Source organism: Pygocentrus nattereri, chromosome 23 (assembly GCF_015220715.1).
Source record: "Pygocentrus nattereri isolate fPygNat1 chromosome 23, fPygNat1.pri, whole genome shotgun sequence".
NCBI lineage: Eukaryota > Metazoa > Chordata > Actinopteri > Characiformes > Serrasalmidae > Pygocentrus > Pygocentrus nattereri.
In genome coordinates, this window is record NC_051233.1 from 33,364,569 (window position 1) to 33,387,289 (window position 22,721).

The 22,721-nt window shown below is 44.2% G+C and overlaps 1 protein-coding gene across 4 annotated transcripts in view; it reads right to left on the reverse strand.

Moving 5' to 3' along the window:
- Nucleotides 1–3,739: 3,739 nt before the first annotated feature.
- The window catches only part of brwd3 (bromodomain and WD repeat domain containing 3), a 33,977-nt gene continuing 14,995 nt past the window's right edge, over nt 3,740–22,721 (reverse strand). The window contains exons 20-40 of one of the 4 annotated variants that reach the window (XM_037533657.1): nt 22,533–22,623; nt 22,232–22,399; nt 21,819–21,892; nt 21,109–21,316; nt 20,609–20,707; nt 18,757–18,864; nt 18,047–18,171; nt 16,767–16,849; nt 16,498–16,609; nt 15,769–15,830; nt 15,494–15,649; nt 14,984–15,104; nt 14,105–14,230; nt 13,268–13,343; nt 11,856–11,906; nt 10,829–10,972; nt 9,668–9,820; nt 8,433–8,581; nt 7,554–7,636; nt 6,986–7,120; nt 3,740–5,024 (exon numbers count right to left, since the gene is read on the reverse strand). In XM_037533657.1, the coding sequence (XP_037389554.1) occupies nt 4,231–5,024; nt 6,986–7,120; nt 7,554–7,636; nt 8,433–8,581; nt 9,668–9,820; nt 10,829–10,972; nt 11,856–11,906; nt 13,268–13,343; nt 14,105–14,230; nt 14,984–15,104; nt 15,494–15,649; nt 15,769–15,830; nt 16,498–16,609; nt 16,767–16,849; nt 18,047–18,171; nt 18,757–18,864; nt 20,609–20,707; nt 21,109–21,316; nt 21,819–21,892; nt 22,232–22,399; nt 22,533–22,623 (3,118 nt within the window). In that variant the 3' untranslated portion in view covers nt 3,740–4,230. Of the gene's footprint in view, nt 5,025–6,985; nt 7,121–7,553; nt 7,640–8,432; nt 8,582–9,667; nt 9,821–10,828; nt 10,973–11,855; nt 11,907–13,267; nt 13,344–14,104; nt 14,231–14,983; nt 15,105–15,493; nt 15,650–15,768; nt 15,831–16,497; nt 16,610–16,766; nt 16,850–18,046; nt 18,172–18,756; nt 18,865–20,608; nt 20,708–21,108; nt 21,317–21,818; nt 21,896–22,231; nt 22,400–22,532; nt 22,624–22,721 lie in introns of all 4 variants that reach the window. The other 3 variants (XM_037533655.1, XM_037533656.1, XM_037533654.1) reach the window with 3 other exon arrangements.

The following is a 22,721-nucleotide window of genomic DNA, read 5'->3' on the forward strand; positions in this document are numbered from 1 at the left end:
AAACAACGAGAAGAGAGAAGGATGGATCTTTGGACAGAGACAGAGAGACACAGAGAGAGAGAGACAGAGAGAGAGAGCGAGAGAGAGAGACAGAGAGAGAGACACAGAGAGAGACAGAGAGAGAGAGCGAGAGAGAGAGCGAGAGACAGAGAGAGAGAGCGAGAGAGAGAGCGAGAGAGAGAGCGAGAGAGCGAGAGCGAGACACAGAGAGAGAGAGCGAGAGCGAGACAGAGAGAGAGAGACAGAGAGAGAGAGCGAGACAGAGAGAGAGAGCGAGACAGAGAGAGAGAGCGAGACAGAGAGAGAGAGACAGAGAGAGAGAGCGAGACAGAGAGAGAGAGACAGAGAGAGAGCGAGAGAGAGAGAGAGAGAGAGAGAGAGAGAGAGAGAGAGAGAGCGAGAGAGAGAGAGAGAGAGAGAGCGAGAGAGAGAGAGAGAGAGAGAGAGAGAGAGAGAGAGAGAGAGAGAGAGACACAGAGAGAGAGCGACACAGAGAGAGAGAGCGAGAGAAGGGATAGAAAGAAACAGTGAGAGCGAGAGAGAGAAAGAAAGACAGACAGTCAGTCAGTCGACAGACAGACAGACAGACAGAGGGCGGGGTCCGGTCACGTGTTCACGCTGATGGGCTCGGGGCCTTTTCAAACCATATCGGTTTATCGGGCTAATCCTCGCGCCGACGAGCGGAGACTCGGTCGGTGGCAGTCGGGCTTCATACTTCAGTAGAAATGCGTCGGAACGACAAAATGAACCGGCCGATTCTGCGCCGATTCTAACAGAGCACCGACCACAAATCCCAGCAGTCGCAGGGCCCGAGCTTCGGCCCGAGCCGGACTGCTCACACTGGACAGAGCAGAGCCGAGTCCAGAGGAACCGTCTGACCACGTTAAAATCACCACGTGACGGACTAAGAACTGCCGAAAGGCGAGTCTTTAACACGAGGCCACGCGGTGCCGGGACACCGCGAACTTCTACAACAGAGACGATCCTTTTTAATTCCCACCTGTAAAATACATTCCTACGGAAGTCCAGAGACGCCATGAGCTGTTGCTGTAATTTCCTGGATTGTTATCTAGAGATAACAAATTAATGATCTTATCACAAATTAACTTGTGATGAGCAGTGATCTTGAAATAACGAGTTATTGTTATCTCAAGATAACATCAAGATGACGAGATAATTACCACGATGTCACAAGTTAACTAACTCATGATCTTAAGATAACTTTTCTTGAGATCACAATATACCTGACAAAATTGTTTATCATTTTGTGATCTTAAGACAACAACTCATCTTGAGATTACAAGACAACTAACTTGTCATGTCAAGGTAACTTTCTCAAGATAATTAACTCATCTCTAACAACTTTACCTTGAGATAACAAGATAATTACCTTGTGATCTCAAGATAGTTATCTTAAGAGTTAATTATTTTGTGATCTTACGACAAAAACTCATCTTGAGATTAGAACACAAACTTGCGATGTAAAGATAACCATCTCGAGATAATAAGACAACACATTCTCTCAAAATGACAACTTTGTTAGATAATTAACTTCTCAAGATAAAGCAAAAAAAAAAAAAAGACTACCTCATGGCCTCTTTGGACTTCCCTACATTCCTGTTTTTGCTTTTAAACACATCCAACCAAAGCCCAGTTTTTAAATGTACTGACCAGATATTTCAATCATTTCATGTGACCACAAGTTAATGCAGACTAAGTAACGAGCGGCCCAAACTGGGCTTGAATACACCTTTTGATTCTTCATGTGGTAAAATTTTACCAAAAGACTGAACGAGAGAGAGACGGGAAGTTGAGAACTTCGTTTTGGGTCGAACTCTTCATTCGACAGAAAAGACCCCGACTTCTACCGGCGGCGCAGCTGCATGAAGAGCTTCCTGGACCGGTTAAGAAAAGGAAGAAAAAGTTTTACGATCCTCTGAAACGGCTCTTCCTACATCATTCACGAAGCCTCTGCTGCGCAGAGAACTGAAGCGAAGCAACAGCAAAACAATCTAAGCCAGACGATCATTTCTAGCCACGTCTGCGGTCTGAAGCGCGAGCAGAGCCTCCTGTCAGTCTCCAGTCACTAAAACTACAGCTGATCTCAGATCCGAGCGTCGCGATACAAAAAACACAGAAAATGATGGTTACAAATGAGACGCGGCTCAAGGGTGACGGTCAATTCAATAAGACGAGCAATGAAATGCGTCCGGTTTAAATGGCTCAAGCCACACCCACAGGCTGAAGAGCCAATGAGAATCAGCCCAAGCAAAACAAACAAAACCACCTGTTGGGGGCAAAGATCCTTGGCACCAAACCTTATTGAGTTGCAAAAGAACAAACAAACAAAAAGAAAACATGATTTTATGAGCACTGAAATCAATGTGAGCAAAAACAAAAGACAACAACAAAAAAAACGCAACAGAAACACAAAAGCAGGCCGTCGCCTTTCTGATGGCTTGAGGGTAACCAGTTCTAGTTAAGGGGCCCTCGACCAATGAGGGAGTCAGGATGGAGAGCCCGTCCAGAAGTCCCTTCAACCAAATCAGCCCCAGAAGTCCCTTCAACCAAATCAGCCCCAGAAGTCCCTTCAACCAAATCAGCCCCAGAAGTCCCTTCAACCAAATCAGCCCCAGAAGTCCCTTCAACCAAATCAGCTGCCACATACGTTTTTCATAACATGTGCAAACATTTACTGGATCAGTTAGATTTTTCCTCTAAAATAACAGATAAGAATGAAATCACAAAGTGTATCATACAACAGTGAAAAAATATAAATATACTCCATCGTAAAAACAGTCAGCAGTGTGTGTCTGTCCGTCCAGACCCGCCGTGTCGATGCTCGGTACAGGCGGGGCCTAAAGACTTGGAAGGGCCAAGATTCATGACTTGGAAGTAGTTAATGCATCTTGGAAGATTTGAGTGAGAAAGCGGACGAGAGAGAGAGAGAGAGAGAGAGAGAGAGAGAGAGAGAGAGAGAGAGAGAGAGAGAGAGAGACAGAGAGAGAGAGAGAGAGAGAGAGAGAGAGAGAGAGAGAGAGAGAGAGAGAGACACACAGAGAGGAGAGAAAGAGAGAGAGAGAGGAGAGAGAGAGAGACAGAGAGAGAGAGAGAGAGAGAGAGAGAGAGAGAGAGAGAGAGAGAGAGCGCGAGAGAGAGAGCGAGAGAGAGAGCGAGAGAGAGAGAGACAGAGAGACAGAGAGACAGAGAGAGAGACAGAGAGAGAGAGAGAGAGAGAGAGAGAGAGACACACAGAGAGGAGAGAAAGAGAGAGAGAGAGGAGAGAGACAGAGAGAGAGAGAGAGAGAGAGAGAGAGAGAGAGAGAGAGAGAGAGAGAGAGAGAGAGACAGAGAGAGAGAGAGGGAGAGAGAGAGAGAGAGAGAGAGAGAGAGAGAGAGAGAGAGAGAGAGAGAGAGAGAGAGAGAGAGAGAGAGGATGCGTTCAGAAAAGCTTTGATTTGAATTTGAAGCTGCTCCATGTGCATTTTTAATTAATATGGTTTACCATGAAAGTGGATAACAACAGCAAATGACCAACAGTGGAGGGAGGGAGAGCGAGAGAGAAAGAGAGCGAGAGAAAGGAGAGAGAGAGAGCGAGAGAGAAAGAGAGCGAGAGAGAAAGAGAGCGAGAGAAAGGAGAGAGAGAGAGCGAGAGAAAGGAGAGAGATAGCGAGAGAAAGGAGAGAGAGAGAGAGAGCGAGAGGAGGAGAGAGAGGGAGAGCGAGAGAGAGAGGGGGAAAAAGTGAAAGAGAGGTGGGGGGGGGGGGAGGGGAGGGGGAGGAAAAATAGAGAGAGAGAGAGAGAGAGAGAACAGCACCATCGTCCTGCTTGCAGCGCAATGATTTAAACTGATTGGAAAAAAGCACCACATCGGCAAATGAAGCCTGTCTGCCTGTCACAGGAGAGAGGAGAGGAGAGGAGAGGAAAAAAAACAGACAGAGAAGATTTCTAGATGTTCTGGACCAGAATAAGGCTGTTTCGGCTGATGGCGGAGACACGCTTCCATGGAAACCAGAGCAAGACGGGGGCAGCACCATGATCCAGAGTCGTAAACAAAGTCTCCTCGACAACTTAAACAAAAATAAAAAACAAAAACCATTTACCTGTACAAAAAAAAACAATTCGTGACAACAGCTACTAATAGTCAAATATAAACAAACAAAAAATCCCTGCAGTATTGCTGTAGTGAGTCAGTCTGAGGTTGGTAAAAAGGTCAACAAGGTCACAAGGTCAGTGTGTCCAGCCCATTAAATGGCTGACCCTGGCTCTTTCGGTCATGCGGCGGACTCTTCCGGAGCGGGACATGCCCAGGTTTAGCGGGTCAGCAGCGGGCCCCTCCTCCTCTGAATCATCGTTGTATACAACGGTCCGTCGCCCTTGGTTACGAGTGTTTACCCGCCCAGCTTTCGCTGTCCTCTGATTCGCCCTCCCACCTCTAGCTTGCTGCACTTGTGGCGACTGCGGCGTCGCATCTTCTTCCTCCTCCTCAAGCTCCTCGTCTTCCTCCTCAGGCTCCTCCTCCTCCTCAGGCTCCTCCTCCTCTTCATCATCATCATCATCATCATCATGATCATCATGATCATCCTCCTCCTCCTCCTCCTCCTCCTCTTCCTCTTCCTCTTCACTGGGTGCTGCTTCTTGGATCGGTTCCCTGCGCACTCGTTTCAGGTCTGCTGTTTTCTCTCCTCCTGTCCTTTTGCGCTTAGCCTTACTGGCAACGGCAGCGGCAGCGGCAGCCGCAGACGCTGCGGGCGTCTTGCCTTTGCGGCCGAGCGACAGCCGCGGCGCTTTGCTGTAGTCGTGGTCGCCGCCGTCTGGGAAACTGCCGATCTCGGCGTCGCTCGCCTCGCTCTCTGAGGATGACGAGGATGAGGATGACGTAGAAGAGGAGGAAGACGAAGTTGACGACGTCGACGAAGATTCCGAGCTTTCGGAGTCCGAAGCTTGTTGCTGTTCTGCGAGCACCGCCGTCTGTCTGCGCTTGGTCCGTCCGCCGTTAGTGAGCGGCCCGTTGCACTGAGCGTCTGCACACACAAACACAGGGGTCAAAGGGTCAGAGGCCAGCTTAAACTCTGAGTACATGTACAGGTTGACGCAGCTCTTTTGCGCATGTTTTCTGCAGATGTTCGTGAGTTCCAGAGTTTATTTCTGGATATTTTTCTTCTGTGTTCAAAATTATGCCCTATTCACTACACAGTGCACTTTAAAATCCCACAACGCACTGCAATGCACCCTATAGCAGACCTACGAGTACAGGCTTAAAAAGAAATTTCCTTGTAAAGTGTGTAGGAAATAGTGATTAGGTGGCAGTTCTGTTCCCTATAACAGTGTCCAGTACAGTATTCCTGATTTTCCAATATTAGGAACAGTGATTCAAGGGAAATTACTCTTCCCTATTATAATGTTGTATGTAATGCTCCAATGTAGGAAACAGTGGAAACCATGTACTTGAGTTAAAGTAGAGGCACCCAAGGTAAAATATCACTCCAGTAAAAGTAGAGGTTCCTCCCTTTAGACCTCCACTTGAGCAAAAGTACTAAAAGATGAATTATGGTTCTAATGTCCTGTTATAATCTTTTATTATTTATTTTTTTAACCGATGTTCTCCCCAAGTTAGTCGTCGCCAATTCCACCCGCTAGTTAGGACTCCTCCAATCACACAATACTATCAACGTTAGGAGGGTGAAGGCAGCACAGGCTTCCTCCAAGACCTGTGAAAGCAGCCGCCGCTTCTTTTCGAACTGCCGCTCTCGCAACGTCACAGGACAGCCGAACGCGCTCGGAGGAAAGCGCCGACCGCCAGATCTGTTACGTCAGCTAACAGACGCCTGCGCTGACCAGCATTACGTTGAGTGATTGAGGGAGACGGGGGGGGGCCATCCTGCCCACCCAGAGAGAGCGATGCCAACTGTGCTCTCTTGGACTCCCAGCTATGGACGGCTGCAACATCATCAGGGATCAATCCTGATGATACGGCCAAATGGGAGCCCAATGTTATCATTTTTATAACAGAACTGGCTTCATGAACTCATTTCAGGTGAAAGTCCTCCAGCGTCTCTCTTGGTAAACCAGTCTTTTAATAGAACGTCATTAATTAGTGACGCTGACGTCTATTAAAATGATCAGAAGCACAAAACACTGAAGGTAAACAGTTTCCATCAGGGAGAAGCGAGTGGCTCTGAAATCACTTTTTACACACAAGCAAAGTTTCAGTTTCAGATTTATTTACAACTTAGTTCCAAGTTTAAGTTGAATAAAAACTGGCTTTAAACTCAGGATCACAGATGAGCTCCTTTACTATGTTGATCTGTAGGCGTCTGTTCATAAACATAAACCAGCCCAAACTCATTTACTATAAAATGAAATGGTGTTTGTAGAAATTCAGAAAAAAGCCGCGTCAGTCTCGACTGCATATGTGGACATATTTCTATATTGAGCTCTATTTACACAAAGTTAGGTTAGTTCATCATTTATGTTGAACAGACTCTCCCAAAGTTTTACGCTGCTGCGCTGACGTTGAACCGCGTGCTGCACTGGGTCGGTATGACCGACAGGTCAAAACCAGCTCTAAACAAAGTGACCGCTGGGCCCTGATTGGTGCTCTGGCTTTGCGCTTCTTTCGTTTTGACATGTGACGTTTTTATACACACAGAAACCAAAAGGAACGACAGATTTCTCAAAATGTAGGAGGAAAAAGTCGGAGATTAGACTCTGAAATGTAGTGGAGTGAAAGGAAAAAGTCGCCCAGAATGGAAATATTATATATATATATATATATATATATATATATATATATATATATATATATATATATATATATATATATATATATATATATATATATATAAAAAATATAATCCTTGCCACTGTCGCCATTGGCGACACTCATGGGGGTTTGGACCGGGACTTTTCTGTAAAGATGCTTTGTGAAAACACCTGTTATGAAAAGTGCTATATAAATAAACATTGACATTTATGCGTATACCTGATTTTCTGGTGGTAGTTCTGCTGCGAGTGACTCTGTTGCTGCCCGGTTGCGCTGAGGGTAATGGGGTTGTTGTTGATGAGGATGATGATGATGATGGCTGGCTGTCTTCATCAGATACAGCAGAATTTGAATCTGATGATCAAGAAAAAAAAACAAACATACAAGAAGATTCAATAAGAAATACTAGCAAACAGCACACATTACAGAATCACCTTCACTCTGAAATCTCTGTTTAGTCACCATGACAACTTCAGAACTGAATTTAGGGCCGTATCTATTACAGAATAACAGGTCCTAACTTCACGATCTCATCACTAAATCCAGATGAGAAAACAGTATCACACAATCATCCTGACTAGACTAAGCCTCTTAAATACTGCCCTAACTTTGAGACAAGATGCTGTAAGATATAATTCTTAAATTAAAATAAGGTTTGCTTCAGTAATATGAATTAAAAAAAAAAAAAAAGAAAAAAAAAAAAAAGTCTTCTCTTGACCTGGTCAAATCCTAACTTGTGATGTGACCCCAGAACGGGAGCAAATGACAGAGAAACAACGGATACAACCTTGATAGGGCCGCCGTAAGCGACTCCTGGACGTCTGCTGGGGGGTTTTAGTTTTCTTCACTGGCTTGTGCTTCACTTTGGGGCTGCTGAAACACAAACACAGGCACATCTTTGATCAAACGCACTGTAATTTGTGCCTCATTCAAAAAGCAGTTCCAGCTAAAAAACACTTATTACGCCAGTGTGAGTGGGCAGGGCTAAACTGCCGCAGGCTGGACATACGTACGTATCGGTGGTTTTCATGACATTACACACACAACAAATTCAAAACAGGCTCTTGTCTGTGTGATGAAAAACCAGCTTCTCATTATCTCAAGGGCCCTTTAAATAATTTATCGGCATGTCTGAACTCTAAGGCTGGGCCTACACTGATTTTCTGCCCGGTTTTAAGCCTGTTTTGGACCCTTGCGGCAAATTTTCACAGCTGAAGCTGATTTTCAGTCTAATCTGAGCGCCTCACGACAACAAGACAAGGAATGCTGTGACAAATTGATTTTCCGTGTGCAATGATCTCGGTATTAAAAACCTGTTAAGGTTTTAAAAGTCGTGTAGTGCATGTCCCGCTTAACGCAGACAGAATAAAACCTGAATAAAATTAAATATAAGGACAAACAATACTTAAAGAAAATGAGCTCAAAATCAGTTACATCATGTTCCAAGTTCGAAGAGGTGAGCGTGTGTCCTCAGTTCATTAGTAACTCCACAGGGAGGTGTAATCTCTCTCTGTCTCTCTCTCTCTGTCTCTCTCTCTCTGTCTCTCTCTCTCTGTCTCTCTCTCTCTCTCTCTCTCTCTCTCTCTCTCTCTCTCTCTCTCTCTCTCTCTCTCTCTCTCTCTCTCTCTCGTGTGTGTGTGTGTGTGTGTGTGTGTGTGTGTTTTACCTCTCTGGAAGAGCATTTTGTAACCTCTTGCTGCAGCCGAGTCTCTGCTGACAGCGTCGCTGGTTCTGAACGGCTGATTTGTAATCTGAGATGATGGGGATGATCTTGTGCTCGAAGAATGCTGACAGACTGAGAGTCATACTGTAGATCTGCAATCACAAGCCACATATACACAAAATATATATGGAGATATATACACACACACACACACACACACACACACACACACACACACACACACCCATCTATGAAAGCCTGAACTATCCCTTTAAAGGGCTCAGTATGTTTTTGTTTTTTTAAACATAAGTCATAATTCATCTTAAAGGGCCTATATCATGCTAATTGTTAAGTAAACAACCTAACCCAGGTGCGGTAAAAAGAACTCTTTCACCTCGGAAAAGTGCCGTTCTAAAGCAGGAAGAAGCCGTGTAGAAGCTCGTGGCAAGGAAAATACGGCCGAAGAATTAAGCAAAGAGGAGAAACCGAGAGAAACCGCCATGTGAAGAGGGATGTTTCCGCTCATTGTCTGGCACTGGTAGGACTGTTCCCAGCCTCAGTATTTGATTTGATTATAATCTGTAATTGTGAGCTTACTGGTAAATTTGTATTGTATCTGTCTTAGATTATCAACCTGTTTGCTGAATATTGAAGCACAGACTGAGCGTTAAAGGGAAGGTTCATCAAATAAACCTCTCAAAGTTTGTGCTTCTTGGGGATATTAGAAGATTCAGGAGTGGATACAAGCGTTAAATATGCCAACACTCATTTTAGCTCCGCCCATTCATGAGGAACTTACAAGGAGTGTTTTGGTCTGGACTCTCTTTTGAATAAGGTGCAATTCAGGGCAAGAGCTTCTTTAATTACATCAGCTTTAAAGGCACAGCTATTAAAACAGACTGTTTAACTCTGATGGTTTAAAGACAGGCTAGGAAACGTATGTAAATGACCAGCCTCTCTTTACCCTTCAGAACTTAACAAGCTGTGTCTTTGAGACTAATGCATGTAAATGGGCTCTGCTCTGATTAGCTGCCCTGCATTGCTCTTCATTGCAAATGAAGTCCAGGTCAAAACACTCCTTACAACTTTGGTAGGAATGCACAACACGCAGGCTGTTTTGGCAGTTTTCACGTATGGACTGTATGAATGTTTTTTTAAATAAAAGTGAGGGAAAGTCAGTTTCCTATCATACGGACACTTTAAAGTGACGATGGTGCAGTTTGTTGTGCTGCTCTTACCCGGGACTTTTTATTTGGGGTGTAGGCTTTGGAGTTGCTAAAGATTAGTCTGACGTCTTTGGTGAACTCCATGGGGTTCTCGTAATTCCCTGCTGTCAGAGTCTCCGACACCGTCCCCAGGTCCATTGGAGTATCTATGATGTCTCTGTAGTCCTGGAGACAAAGAGAATTACAACAGGATCCTCCAGTCACTCTTTACAGGGAGAAGCGGAGCAGAACGATACGGGGAGGGGGGGATCTGCAAAAATAACACCTGTGAAAAGGGAATTCCAGCAATTTTGCTAATTTTCTGCATTATTAGTTAAGATGTAAACAGTCATTCAGAGCGGTTTGGTGCAAAATGCTTCATTCAGAAAGCTACTACATGAAACAGTTAAGGCCTCAGCGTATTCCTTGTGGAGACGACGTTCGCCTGGCTTCAGCTAACAACATGAAATGACCGCAGAGAAAATGAACACACAGGTTACATTATATTTAAGTTCACAAAAAGATGAGGCTGAAATCGGCTTGCTCTTTGCCAGCTTCTTGTTCAAATTTTCCCGTTCCACCTTAAATGGTGGCAGCATTCTGCACTTGCATGTCACCTTAGTTAGAACTGTTTACCACTAGTCATGGAACTTCTCAAAAAATGTCACCTGCATTAGTGAAGCAGCCGCAACAGGCAGAAAGCATGCAAGCAAGTCACCCTCGAGAATTTCATTTCTTAAGAAGTACGCCGAGGCCTTAATGAAAACGTCCGATGTCTGCAACATTGCTGGACAATAGATTTAAGAAGATTCTGGCATGAAATGTGTTTTTAAATCAATTCTTGGCAGAGAGGTACAAGCAGGGTGTTTTAAGCCTAAACACTCCACAAAGAAAACGTAGCACTGGATCATAACCATCAACATTACATCCAATCTCAGAAGACGTGTCGGTTCACTAGTGGTTTTGGCTCATAACACTAATGGCTATATTTGAGTTGCAGTCTTGGTGACCGCTGGTTTCCATCACCACTGCTGAGTTGGTAAGTTTGGTTGAAATTTGAGTCCTTAAGTTTCTCTACCAATAAACCACTTCAAACCACTCTGAGTGACTTTCGCTCAATGACGCAATTATGGATTTTTTTTTAAATATTTAATGAAATTTCTCAATAAAGAACAATAAATAAGATTATGTTACTGGGTAGCTAAAGAGGTCGACGGGTTGGCGGAAGGGTTCAGAGTCTGGACTGGCGATCATTCTCCTCAGCAGCTCCTTGCACTGCCCAAGCCACGCCCGCACATCCAGAGCCACACCACGCTTCTGAGACTGCTGAGTGGACCTCTGGACACCAGGAACAGGTGGAAAATGGGAGAGGATTCATTATTATTATCATACATTATTTCATGATCAAAACTATTTCTAAACCTGTATGGCCAATCATTTGACTCACTTGTGTATTTACCAAAACATTCTCTTAAATATTTAGAAAGACTACACATCAACCAGCCGTTCAGACATACCACAGTTAGAAACACTAACATTTTAGGCTGATGGTGGACAGTTTAGTCTGAATGTGTGCAGTATGTGGTTGTTAATGAGCTCCTAGTTTTATCCCAGATCTAATCAGGTCCACCCAATTCCTCCATTCAGATGATCCATGTACTCAGTCCACTGTGTCACATTAGGAGCACTTGGCCATTTGCTCAGAATGAGAGTGTGTGGTTTTAAACACAGCTTTCAAGTTTTCCAGGTTTTCCAGACTCCTAGGGCCAGTTTTATAGCCAGGGAATGTCTAGTCCTTTACTTCACACAGAAATGGTTACAAACTTTTCAGTGTAATGTGTAAATGTGGATAATGTTTGAGAGGTAGGTTTTTTTTAGGTGAGCTAAATACATGTTAAAAGATTTTTTTAAAGAGGTTTTAAACTTCTACTGAATAAAATAATTATTAATATGACACACAATTCCACGTTTCTGAATGGTGTGTAGTCAGAAGGGCTACAAGTGGTGGCTGGTTTCACAGGTCTTGGAGGAAGCCTGTGTTAGCCTTCACCATCCTAGTGTTGATAGCATCGTGTGAAACCTAACTAGCGGGTGGAATTAGAAACGACTAAATTGGGGAGTAAACTGGGTTTTTAAAAAGAAAAAGTCTACAAGTATGAGGAGAGGTTTGTGAGCCAAATCCTGGAGAGTGTAGGTAGTTTTTATCTGATTTCAAACTAACCTTCTGACCAGCAGATGTGCCCGGAGTGTCTGAGTCGACCTCAACATCCTCCTAAAAAACAAAACAAAAAAAAATTACACACACACACACACACACACACACACACACACACACACACACACACACACACACACACACACACACACACACACACACAGTTAGTTCCGGCCACACAAGCTGATTGGTTGAGAATTGCTGTTGTTTCACCATAACATCACGTTTTTTTCCCCACAAACACCATCACTCTGCTGAGACGCCGTTGCTAAGCAACAACTTTGACAGCTGTAGGAGACGCTCAAGCCAAATTTTTACTTCTTACTTTGCCACAAACGGAAAACGGACACTTAAGATCGCATTTGACCAACAGTCGATTTGGTCCGACTCTGAAGACGAGACGACACTAAATTCCCAAACTGTCGTCTCCACTGAGCAGCTTTTCAGTCGGCAGCTGTGACAGAAGAACAGCTGAACAACCTGGAATCAGCCAGAAATGAACCCAACACCATTCGCCAAACTAAACGGGCTGTAAGAAGCTTTACAGACCGGCTGGAACAAAACAACATTAATACTGATCTGGACAAACTGACCAAACTGAGCTGAACCTGATATTGGGTCAGTTTTATGGCTCAGTCTGTACTTCAGAAGGTGGGGCTTACAGCGACTGTACAGCGAGTGGGCGGAGCTCGTTATTCTGACGTAGCAACAAGCTGCTCATTAAGGAGCTATAATTGGAGGAAGCAACTAAACACATTAAACGCCGTGTTCACGGCCAGTTTGTTCATTTCTTATTGTATTTATTTAACTGTTGTATTAAAGCAGCAGACGACTGTAGGAGTGTGTTATCGCCAATAAGTCATGTGATGTTACTTCGCGATAACACTCTCCCTCTCGTGCTCTACTGCTTAAACATATTGCTGTTGTCTGAAGAAAACCTTGTATCTCCAATGGTAACTTTAGAGGAGAAAGACAAACATCCTTTAGGTTTACTGTAAGTCAGTGGAACCAGAGAGGGCTGCCCGCCACTCTGGGCAAGTGTGCTCACCGCCCCCTAGTGTGTGCGTTTCACTGCTCAGATGGGTTAAAAGCGGAGCTGAATTTCCCCCTCGTGGGATTTATAAAGGGTAACTAACTAGTTAACTTACTTACAACAACCCCTAAAGCAGTGAATTTGGTTAATTAAGGCTCGTTTACCATTAGTTTGCAGTGCCAGGTGTGATCTTGTACATCTGGGCACAACCAAGAGACAAGATCACATCTGGCCCTGCGAGACGAGTTTACCACAAGCCATACGTGCCCATTAAATCAATCAATTTCATCAATCAGTCTGTTTAGGGAAGATTTAGTATGTTTTCGTAAGTCACCCGTTAAAAGGGTGCACCTAATCTCTCTCTCTCTCTCACACTCACTCTTACCTCTTCTTCAGCGGCACTGCTGAGCTCTGTCTTGATCTTACTGTACAGATCCAAGATATCAGTACAGCTTTGATCCCTGCGTGAACACACACACACACACACACACACACACACACTCTTACTTTAGAAGGCACAAAGCAAAGAACCAGCAAACAGTACAGTATATCTGTGTTTTACCCTGTTCTTCAATGGTCAGGACCCCCATGGACCCTCACAGAGCGGGTACTATTTGAGTGGTGGGTCATTCTCAGCACTGCAGTAACACTGACATGGTGGTGGTGTGTTAGTGTGTGTTGTGCTGGTCTGAGTGGATCAGACACAGCAGTGCTGCTGGAATTTTTAAACACATTAGTGTTGCTGCTGGACTGAGAATGATCCACCACCCAAATAGTACCTGCTCTGTGAGGGTCCATGGGGGTCCTGAGCTATAGAGTAAGTGGAGCTGATAAATTGGACAATGAGTGTTGAAACAAAGAGGTGGTCATGATGTGTCTGGTTGGTGTATATGTACTAATATGAAACCTACTGTTGTCTGTTCTTTTGTCTAGCTGATTAGCAAAAGAGATTTCTGACAGTGGAGTTATTGTTATGAACAGTTGGACAGGACCACTCATTGCAGTCAGAGCAAAACCTTGTATTTCCGAAACAGTAACTTTGCAGCATAAAGCAAACACATACTTTACTTTTAGGCCCAATCCCATTTCACTCCTCGCCACCAACACTTAGCCCTACCACTGTGCGTTCACGTCTAGGTGTAGGGTGTCCTGACCCTTGTTGAGATAGAGGGGTAGGGCAAAGTGCTAGGGCTACACAGCCCTCCAAAGAGAAAGCCCTTACCCAATGAAGTGCAGCAGGACATCGGTGACGGCTTTGGCTGCCGTGACGATGGGGCTCTGCGGCTCATTAAACGTTCGTGCATTGTGTTCGATATACCTCACTTCCCACATCAGCGCAGAGATCCTTCTGCAGAGGGGATTTTCACATGCTTTAGCAACATGGCAACCACAGGCAACAGGCTGGAGAACATCTGAGGTCAACAAAATCTCATATACTGGAGATTTTTATCAACATGGCAACTAGGGGTGTGAATCTCCAGGTACCTCAGGATTCTACCTACCATATTTAACTTTTTGTACACTAATTTCATGAAAATCACAGATTAAAACACCATAATACTGAGCAGCTCAATATATTTTTTAACAACTATTCCACCTCTTCATCTTTAAATGGAACAAAAGCAACTTATGGCTAACAGCACCCCCTGCTGGAGAAAATCCAGACTGCTACATGGGCTCTACTTGAGTAAATGAGCTCTACAAAAAAATAGTTTGCCCTTGTAATAGCGGAGTGTAAAAGTGGAGTTCCACACTTTATGACTCAGAAAATGCTGGTTTTACTGTTACTTTGTTGCTCTCTGTGAAACCCCTGGTATATTTTAATCTGTGTTTCAGCTTTGCATTAAATCTGTTTGCATCTCTTCTTCAGATGAATAAAGCTTTTTGTAACTTAGGGTCATGTTTACTGTGGTTTTAGGGCTTTCATTCTACACAAAAATCAGTTTGCAATTTGTGAGATTATGCTTTTTATACTGCGAATGAATTCAGAATCTTTCAGGAGAGAATTGCATTGCATGGCAAGCATGAGGGTAAGAGTTAAGCGTCTATTGGGGGTGTCTACATAACTGCAGACAGAAGTGAGCAGAGTGCTTGTGTTTACCTGTAGAATCGGTGTACCAGTCTCAGTCTGATGGTGCTGAGGTCAGTAGGATAAGCCACCACAGTGCAGTACAAAGGGTAGTCCCTCAGATCCACAGGACAGGAGAACGCCTTTGCTATGTCTGAACATGCACAAGAACATCTTGTTGGACACAATCTCTAAATGTTTAAGTGAATAAAGTACACATATAAAATTTCCTTGACTGTGTGAATGTAGGACAACACGCTCAGAGAAGAACTACATTATTATTTACCACACAAGCAAGAGGGGTAGCGAGGTAAACCTGCCGCCAGAAAACCGTAAGCAAGAGTAAATCGTTTTCATCAAGTCCAGCGTGCTGACCTGGAGGTTTGTGTGCTAGTGTGTGTTCTATCACTCTATAAAAGAGGCGCAGGACACTTTGTGTTACTGATAGTGGGTTTAAGTCCGAGTATCTGGGCCAAGACCAATATGATGTCTTTATTGGTGCAACACCAGCTAAAACGTTAGGTGTATGGGTGTGTGTTGTACCCAGACTGAGGAGCTGGTCTATAGCGGTGATCACTCTCTCACACTCTTCATCGTGTGTGTGTGCGCCCCACTCTCCGTCCTGTGGCTGGTACAGCAATGCCTGAAGCTCTTCCTCCGTTACTGGGACACTGTCTCCAACCTCATCTGGGACTGGAGCTGAAGAAAGACAATCAAACAAAAACATCAGCTGACTGGATTGTTTAAGGAAACATGTCCCACACAAACCTGTAGCTACCTTTTTTTAATTTAGCTCACGCACACACATCAAAACTTGCCTTCATCTGGTATGGGTTCCATGTCCCATGGGCTCATTTTTTCTCTTTCTCCGTTATCCCACCTGATGGAAAAATGAACATGAACATGTACAACTTGTTAAACTTTTGGTGCTGAACTGTTTGTCTCCTCTGAATGAGGTGTGTAATCCTGTAAATAATCAGTTAAATAGATGAATAATACCCGTGTAAACGCCTGTATCCGATTACATTCCCTATCGGAAAGCTTAAGTCCGTTCTGCTTGTGCGTCGCGTCACAGTGAGAGTTTATACCGTTCAACACGGCGGAGCAGAAACTGGTCTGCAGAGGAGACGAAGTTCATGCTCTGATCTTTAAAAGACGGCGGTGGGACGGACGTCCAGCTTATGCGTCTCAGAGCACAACGTCTTCCTCTCGGCCTTCTTTAATAAGGACGTGTGAAGGACGTTTTCCTGAGTCTGACGTCATTTTAAAGCAGTTAGAAACACAATCACTGCTCACTGCTGCTCATCTCACTCTGACTGGACTCACGTGATGATGGTTGTCATGGTAACGGCTACACTACGTGGTTCTCTACGTATGCGTGTAATTTTGGATCAGATTACTTGTAGTGAGCATGTAAACTGAGACTTTTATCAGATTTGTTGAGTAGAGTGAGAATAAACACCTCAGTCTTAATATACAGTCAGAATGTATTCAAATCAGACTGGTAAAAATCTTTGCATGTAATCCTAGTCATTGATAAAGTGTACCTGACAGTGTAGCACTGGAAAAGGCTGTCCGGGTATTCTGGCTGGTACGGCTGCTGATTCTCCACTGATCCAAACCACCAGGCATCGTCTATAATACTCCTGAAACGCTGCCCTAAACACAGACAGACAGACAGTTCAGTGGGCAGCTGTTCAACAAAGCCACAGAAGTGACATGCAAAAATTCTGTTAAATAAATAATAATAATAAAGTAATAAAACAAGAAATAAAAATAAGTAACAATTAAAAAGTCATACTTCTCTCTCTCTTACCAGGTTGCCAGTTGCGTTCTTTGGCCTCGTTGTAAAACTGCTGTAGCACCAGAAAATCTATGACATCAGGCATATCATGATACCTAAATAAAAGACAGAAAATCCCTCCATCAAATGGGAACTCCACTAATTTTCACATCAGTCAATGATGACTTTATTTACATGTTAACAATTTAATTACACAGCTATTTTAAAAAACAGCTGGAATTTCCCTTTAGCAGCATCGCAGTAATGACATAAAAGCATCTAACCAATTACAGTAAGTGTTACAGTGAGCATCCTGACCAGTCACAGCTCTAGGTGAGCTTCTGTAGGTGTTCTGAGAAACAATGATATTCATGCAATCAAACAAAAGCAAGTTAATTTGGTTAAAATAATGCAGATCTTCAACCATATTGCATTACTGATTCATCAATGAGTTCGTAATGTAATGTAATGAGTAATAATTCCTAATTGCAAGATCTACCAATATAATCGCAATACCAGAGCAACACTTTGGTTTATCATCTGGATGTGCGTTACAACTACGTCATACGTGGTGGAGGCGGAAACACTCACATTTGCCAGTTTGGCCTCAGTGAGCATATCGGCTACCCACGCAAACCTTCCAACGCAGTCTTTTTTTTTTAGGGAGTTTTATGAATAATGAATTTGTCTGGCTACATAATTTGATGTAGAGCCTTTGTTTTTGTTGTTGGCGGCAGTGTAGCTGAGTGATGAAGGATCAGAAGTCAGATGTAATGCTGTGTTTACATGTTGACGGTAGACAGAAGAAGGAAAACTGGCTTTCCCATTTTTATGGCGCTGCAACGGAAAATTCCACCATGTCCAGCAGCAAGTTTCTGTCCCAGCTTTTGCTGTCAACTGCGGTGGTGGAATAAACTGGATGTTGATTTTTTGGGAGCTGAGGATGCAAAATAACCCATTGCTGAAATTCAGGATCCGTCACCATGCCAATGTTTGTCTTCAAAGTCAACGTGTAAACGCAGCAAAAGAGGTTGTGTAAAGCCCAGTAGGTTGAATGTTATTGTTTTGAAATATTAAGCATTTGAAGCAGTTTAACTGCTATGGTTTATGAACAGGTTTGTCCACCATTTTTCAGAGATTTCGTTAGATGGCTCATCTAACACCCTTTACTAGACATAATAAAGTAATGGAACGGCCCTTAAAGTGGCGTCAGGGACTGCCCTAAGGTGAAACAGTGAGGCCAAGGACATAAGGATGACAGTGATACAGGCAACAGTAGTTTGTCTGTAATGTGCAGCACTGGGTGTTCATACTTCAAGCTGAAGGACTCGCCGGTCATCTTCCCTGAGAGCGGGTCCAGGAAGGCCAGTTTGAGGCAGCAGAGAGTGGGAGGACCCACCTCATACTTTATACCCACCACCTTCACACACTCTTGATCCTGCAACACACACGCGCACACACACACACACACACACACACACACACACACACACACACACACACACACACACACACACACACACACACACACACACACACACACACGTCACATGTGCATTTTGTACAGTGCATCACTTTAGAGCAAGACAAAGTTTATATGCACATATACGCAGAACTTTGTTAAAGACCATCCTTCATTTTACTTCCTCTCAAAACGGTCATGAAGCACAAGCTATTCATTTTCTATATATTTCTGAGGAGATTAGATATAAAATAATCCACCTGTCTAAAGAAGAGGAAAGTCAAAATGAAGCAAGTGGAAAAAAAAAAAATCAGGAGTTTACAAAACAAGTAAAGGGGACTCCTAACAACCACCTGCAAGACCTGTCGCCATCAGATAAACAGTACTTACATAATACTGTTCATACATCTGGAGTCATCTGTCATTTTCTGTTATTTTATACACAGTAACTTGGGCAATGTATGTTTAAATATTAGCTAAGAAACAAAAATATTTTATTCAATATTTCACATATTCTGGGAACAATATAAAGAAAGATAAAAACGTGTGTGAATGTAATACCCTGAGGTCCAGTCTATTCCAGGGCTGTTTCTGAGGATTGACACTGTAGGCTTTGGCACGACGCACTGCACGCACATACGCCTGGTGACCCTGCCGGAAATATATCAGCTACAGGGGGAGACAGACAGACAGACGAGAGAGAGAGCGAGAGAGAGCGAGAGCGAGAGCGAGAGCGAGAGCGAGAGAGAGAGCGAGAGAGAGAGCGAGAGCGAGAGAGAGCGCGAGAGAGAGAGCGAGAGAGAGAGCGAGCGAGAGAGAAAGAGAGAGTGAAGAGAGAGAGTGAAGAGAGAAGAGAGAGAGAGAGAGAGAGAGAGCGAGCGAGAGAGAGAGCGAGCGAGAGAGAGAGCGAGCGAGAGAGAGAGCGAGCGAGAGAGAGAGCGAGAGAGAGAGAGAGCGAGCGAGAGAGCGAGCGAGCGAGAGAGCGAGCGAGCGAGCGAGCGAGAGAGAGAGAGAGAGAGAGAGAGAGTGAAGAGAGAGAGTGAAGAGAGAGAGAGAGAGAGAGAGCGAGCGAGCGAGAGAGAGAGAGAGCGCGAGAGAGAGAGCGAGAGAGCGAGAGAGAGTGAAGAGCGAGAGAGCGAGAGAGAGTGAAGAGAGAGAGAGCGAGAGAGTGAAGAGAGAGAGAGCGAGAGAGTGAAGAGAGAGAGAGCGAGAGAGTGAAGAGAGAGAGAGAGCGAGAGAGCGAGAGAGCGAGAGAGAGAGAGCGAGAAGAGAGAGAGAGAGAGTGAAGAGAGAGAGAGACAGAGACAGAAACAGAGAGTGAAGAGAGAGAGAGAGAGAGTGAAGAGAGAGAGAGACAGAGACAGAAACAGAGAGTGAAGAGAGAGAGACAGAGTGAAGAGAGAGAGAGACAGAGACAGAAACACAGAGAGAGAGAGAGAGAGAGAGAGACAGAGACAGAAACACAGAGAGAGAGAGAGAGAGAGAGAGAGAGAGAGAGAGAGAGAGAGAGAGAGAGAGAGAGAGAGAGAGTGAAGAGAGAGAGAGAGAGTGAAGAGAGAGAGAGACAGAGACACAGAGAGAGAGAGAGAGAGAGAGAGAGAGAGAGCGAGCGAGCGAGCGAGAGAGTGAAGAGAGAGAGAGAGAGAGAGAGAGAGAGAGAGAGAGAGAGAGAGAGAGAGAGAGAGAGAGAGAGAGAGAGAGAGCGAGCGAGCGAGCGAGCGAGAGAGTGAAGAGAGAGAGAAGAGAGAGAGAGAGAGAGAGAGAGAGAGAGAGAGAGAGAGAGAGAGAGAGAGAGAGAGAGAGAGAAGAGAGAGAGAGAGAGAGAGAGAGAGACAGAGAGAGAGACAGAGAGAGAGAGAGAGAGAGAGAGAGAGAGAGAGAGAGAGAGAGAGAGAGAGAGAGAGAGAGAGAGAGAGAGAGAGAGAGAGAGAGAATCCAGTTACAAAGCCCTTATGACGCTATTATCTATAAACATGGACAAAAGAACAGACAAACCTGTCTGTTTGTACAATAATAACTGGTGGTGCATAAGTAGCCTTGTATAATAACCTGTAGCTTCTGTGCACATTAACATGTATACTGTGTACGGTGTAGGAGTGGGTGATCTGGCAAAAAAAGAAACAATACGCAATACTTACTAAAATACAGACAGAACATACCAGTCGTGCCCACATTAAACAAAAAATACTACGAAAAACATCTCAGCTGATTTAAAAAATGCACAGCACTCAGTCCAAATAAACAGGACCAGGTTTGCTCTCTTTGTGACGAAACCGCGTTCTTTCAGTGATGACATCGACGACACGCTGAGAAAAGTGTCTTGTGGCATACTGTGGTGTAGTTTATTACGATTAACTAAATAGTGTCGTATTGCCACCCTTAGCACGGTGTGCATTAGACTGCTGTGTGTTACCTCGTCCCCCATCTGAGGTAGGAAGGGAGATCGTCTGGGAACTGTTTCCATGATCCAGGACGGGGGACGCCACTCCTCAAGCTGACCAGCAGGAACGTTCTACACACACACACACACACACACACACACACACATTGAATAAAGATGTACAAAAGAACTGGGCAGATCAAATATTAAAAGATTAACAGACTTTATGAACCGCTGCTCTACATACTTTCACATGTAAATTTAATTTTACTATTATTTTACTGTTGTTTTTAGTGTTAGTCTTATATTTTCTATTTATCTTCTATTTTATTTATTAAATTGTAATTTTTTATTGTAATTATATTAAGATTATACTTGGCGAATGGAGGAACAGAAAGTAAGAATTTCATTGTAGTGTGACTGCCTGCTTCTGCTGTGACAATACGGCAGTAAAACTCTTTGATCTTGAATAAACTGACTAGACGAATGAACGCAATGTCTGATAAACAGATGGACGAACAGAAGTAACTCACTTTTTGTTTAGTTTGTTTGGGTTTCTTCTTTTTCTTCTCCTCCTCCTCCTTCTTCTTCTTCTGCTCCTCTCCCTCTCCCTGCCCCTCCCCTTCATCCTCCGAGCTGCTGCTCTGGGCAACGCGAGCCGGCCTTCTGATTGGTCGTTTAGGAGGCTGGAGGTTGATTCCAGCGTCCGCCGTCCAGTCAGAATACTCGCTGGATGAGTCACTGGAAATAAGAGAAAAACATGAAGACCAAGGCCCAATTCCCATTTCACCCCTCGCCCCTAACACTTAGCCCTACCCCTCCGTTTCACGTGTAGGGGTAGGGGTGTCCTGACTGCTGTAGAGATGGAGGGGTACGGCGAAGTGTTGGGGGTATTTGGCCGGAGATTTTTCAGAGGCACTACAAACGGAGTGTTATGAGAAACGGCCGGAAAACCTCGTCTCATCTGTTTACATAAAAGTCGCTGACGACTTCTGATGACGTATCCGGTTCTTGAAGGGTCGTCCCATCTCACAGGGGGGATTTAAACCACTACCCCTTCTAACTCAGCTTCAAGGGGGAGGGTTACACTCTAAAACAAGGGGTAGGGGTAAGAATAAGAAATGGGACTGGGCCCAAGACTTTATTTTCATGCCAGTGTGCACCAGGAGATGTCAGATAGTAGGAGTTTATGAAATATTAAATGCCATTATGTGATGAACGTGATGTCAACTAGTGGGCGGACCTGGAGCTGCTGGCGTTCTCCCACTGGTCCTCGCTTTCAGATGAGATGTCACTGTTCTCCACCTGATCTTCCTCCTGCTTTTCAAACAAAAGACACAAAAAACAAAAGACGTTTTTCAGACAACAGGTGAAACTAAACTATACTGCACACTAATCCTACAAGATAAAATAAAAAAAATTTATATTAATATGGCACATTTGAGGTACTTTATTTTTTCTGAAATGGTTGTTGTTCTATTCCTCAATCGGGTGTTATCAGCATACTTTTTAGTAAAGCTTATGAGGCTCAACACGGCCTCTGCTTGCAGACAAAGTCCCAGAGCCAATAAGCTTGCTGGTTATGCCACAAACCCAAAACTGACCCCCCAAATTCATAAATTAGGTTTTTTTATTCATTGTATTTGCGTGTTGTACCTCTGCATCGCTGTCCGATTCTCCGAGGCTGTCTTCCCCCGAGTGTGAAGGCATGTGTGTGCTCCTCCTCCTCTCACGGGCCGACCGTGTGTGATACGAGTGTCTCTTCTGCTGCTGTTTCCTCGAAGGCCTCCGTAGAGAACGGACAGAGACACCGATTGGCTCGGCCTACAGAGAGACGGGCACAAAGAGAACGAAATTACAAAGGAAACACGGACGTGAGAACGGGCAAACTCTCCCCACACACCCAGATTAGAGTTGTTTATAAAGAAACAAACAAACAAACAAACAAAGAACCTACACGAGTAGTGCTGACAGGTTTTTTCTTCTTCTCAGTGTTGTAGAGAAAACGCTCCAATTCTCCTTTGGCCATTCGACTCTTCTCCATAATCCTAAAAAAAAAAGCAAACACACAAAATATAAACAGTTAAATGCTCAAAGATTTCAAGACAAACCTCATCCTATAACGCCTGTAACAGCCGGAGTTATT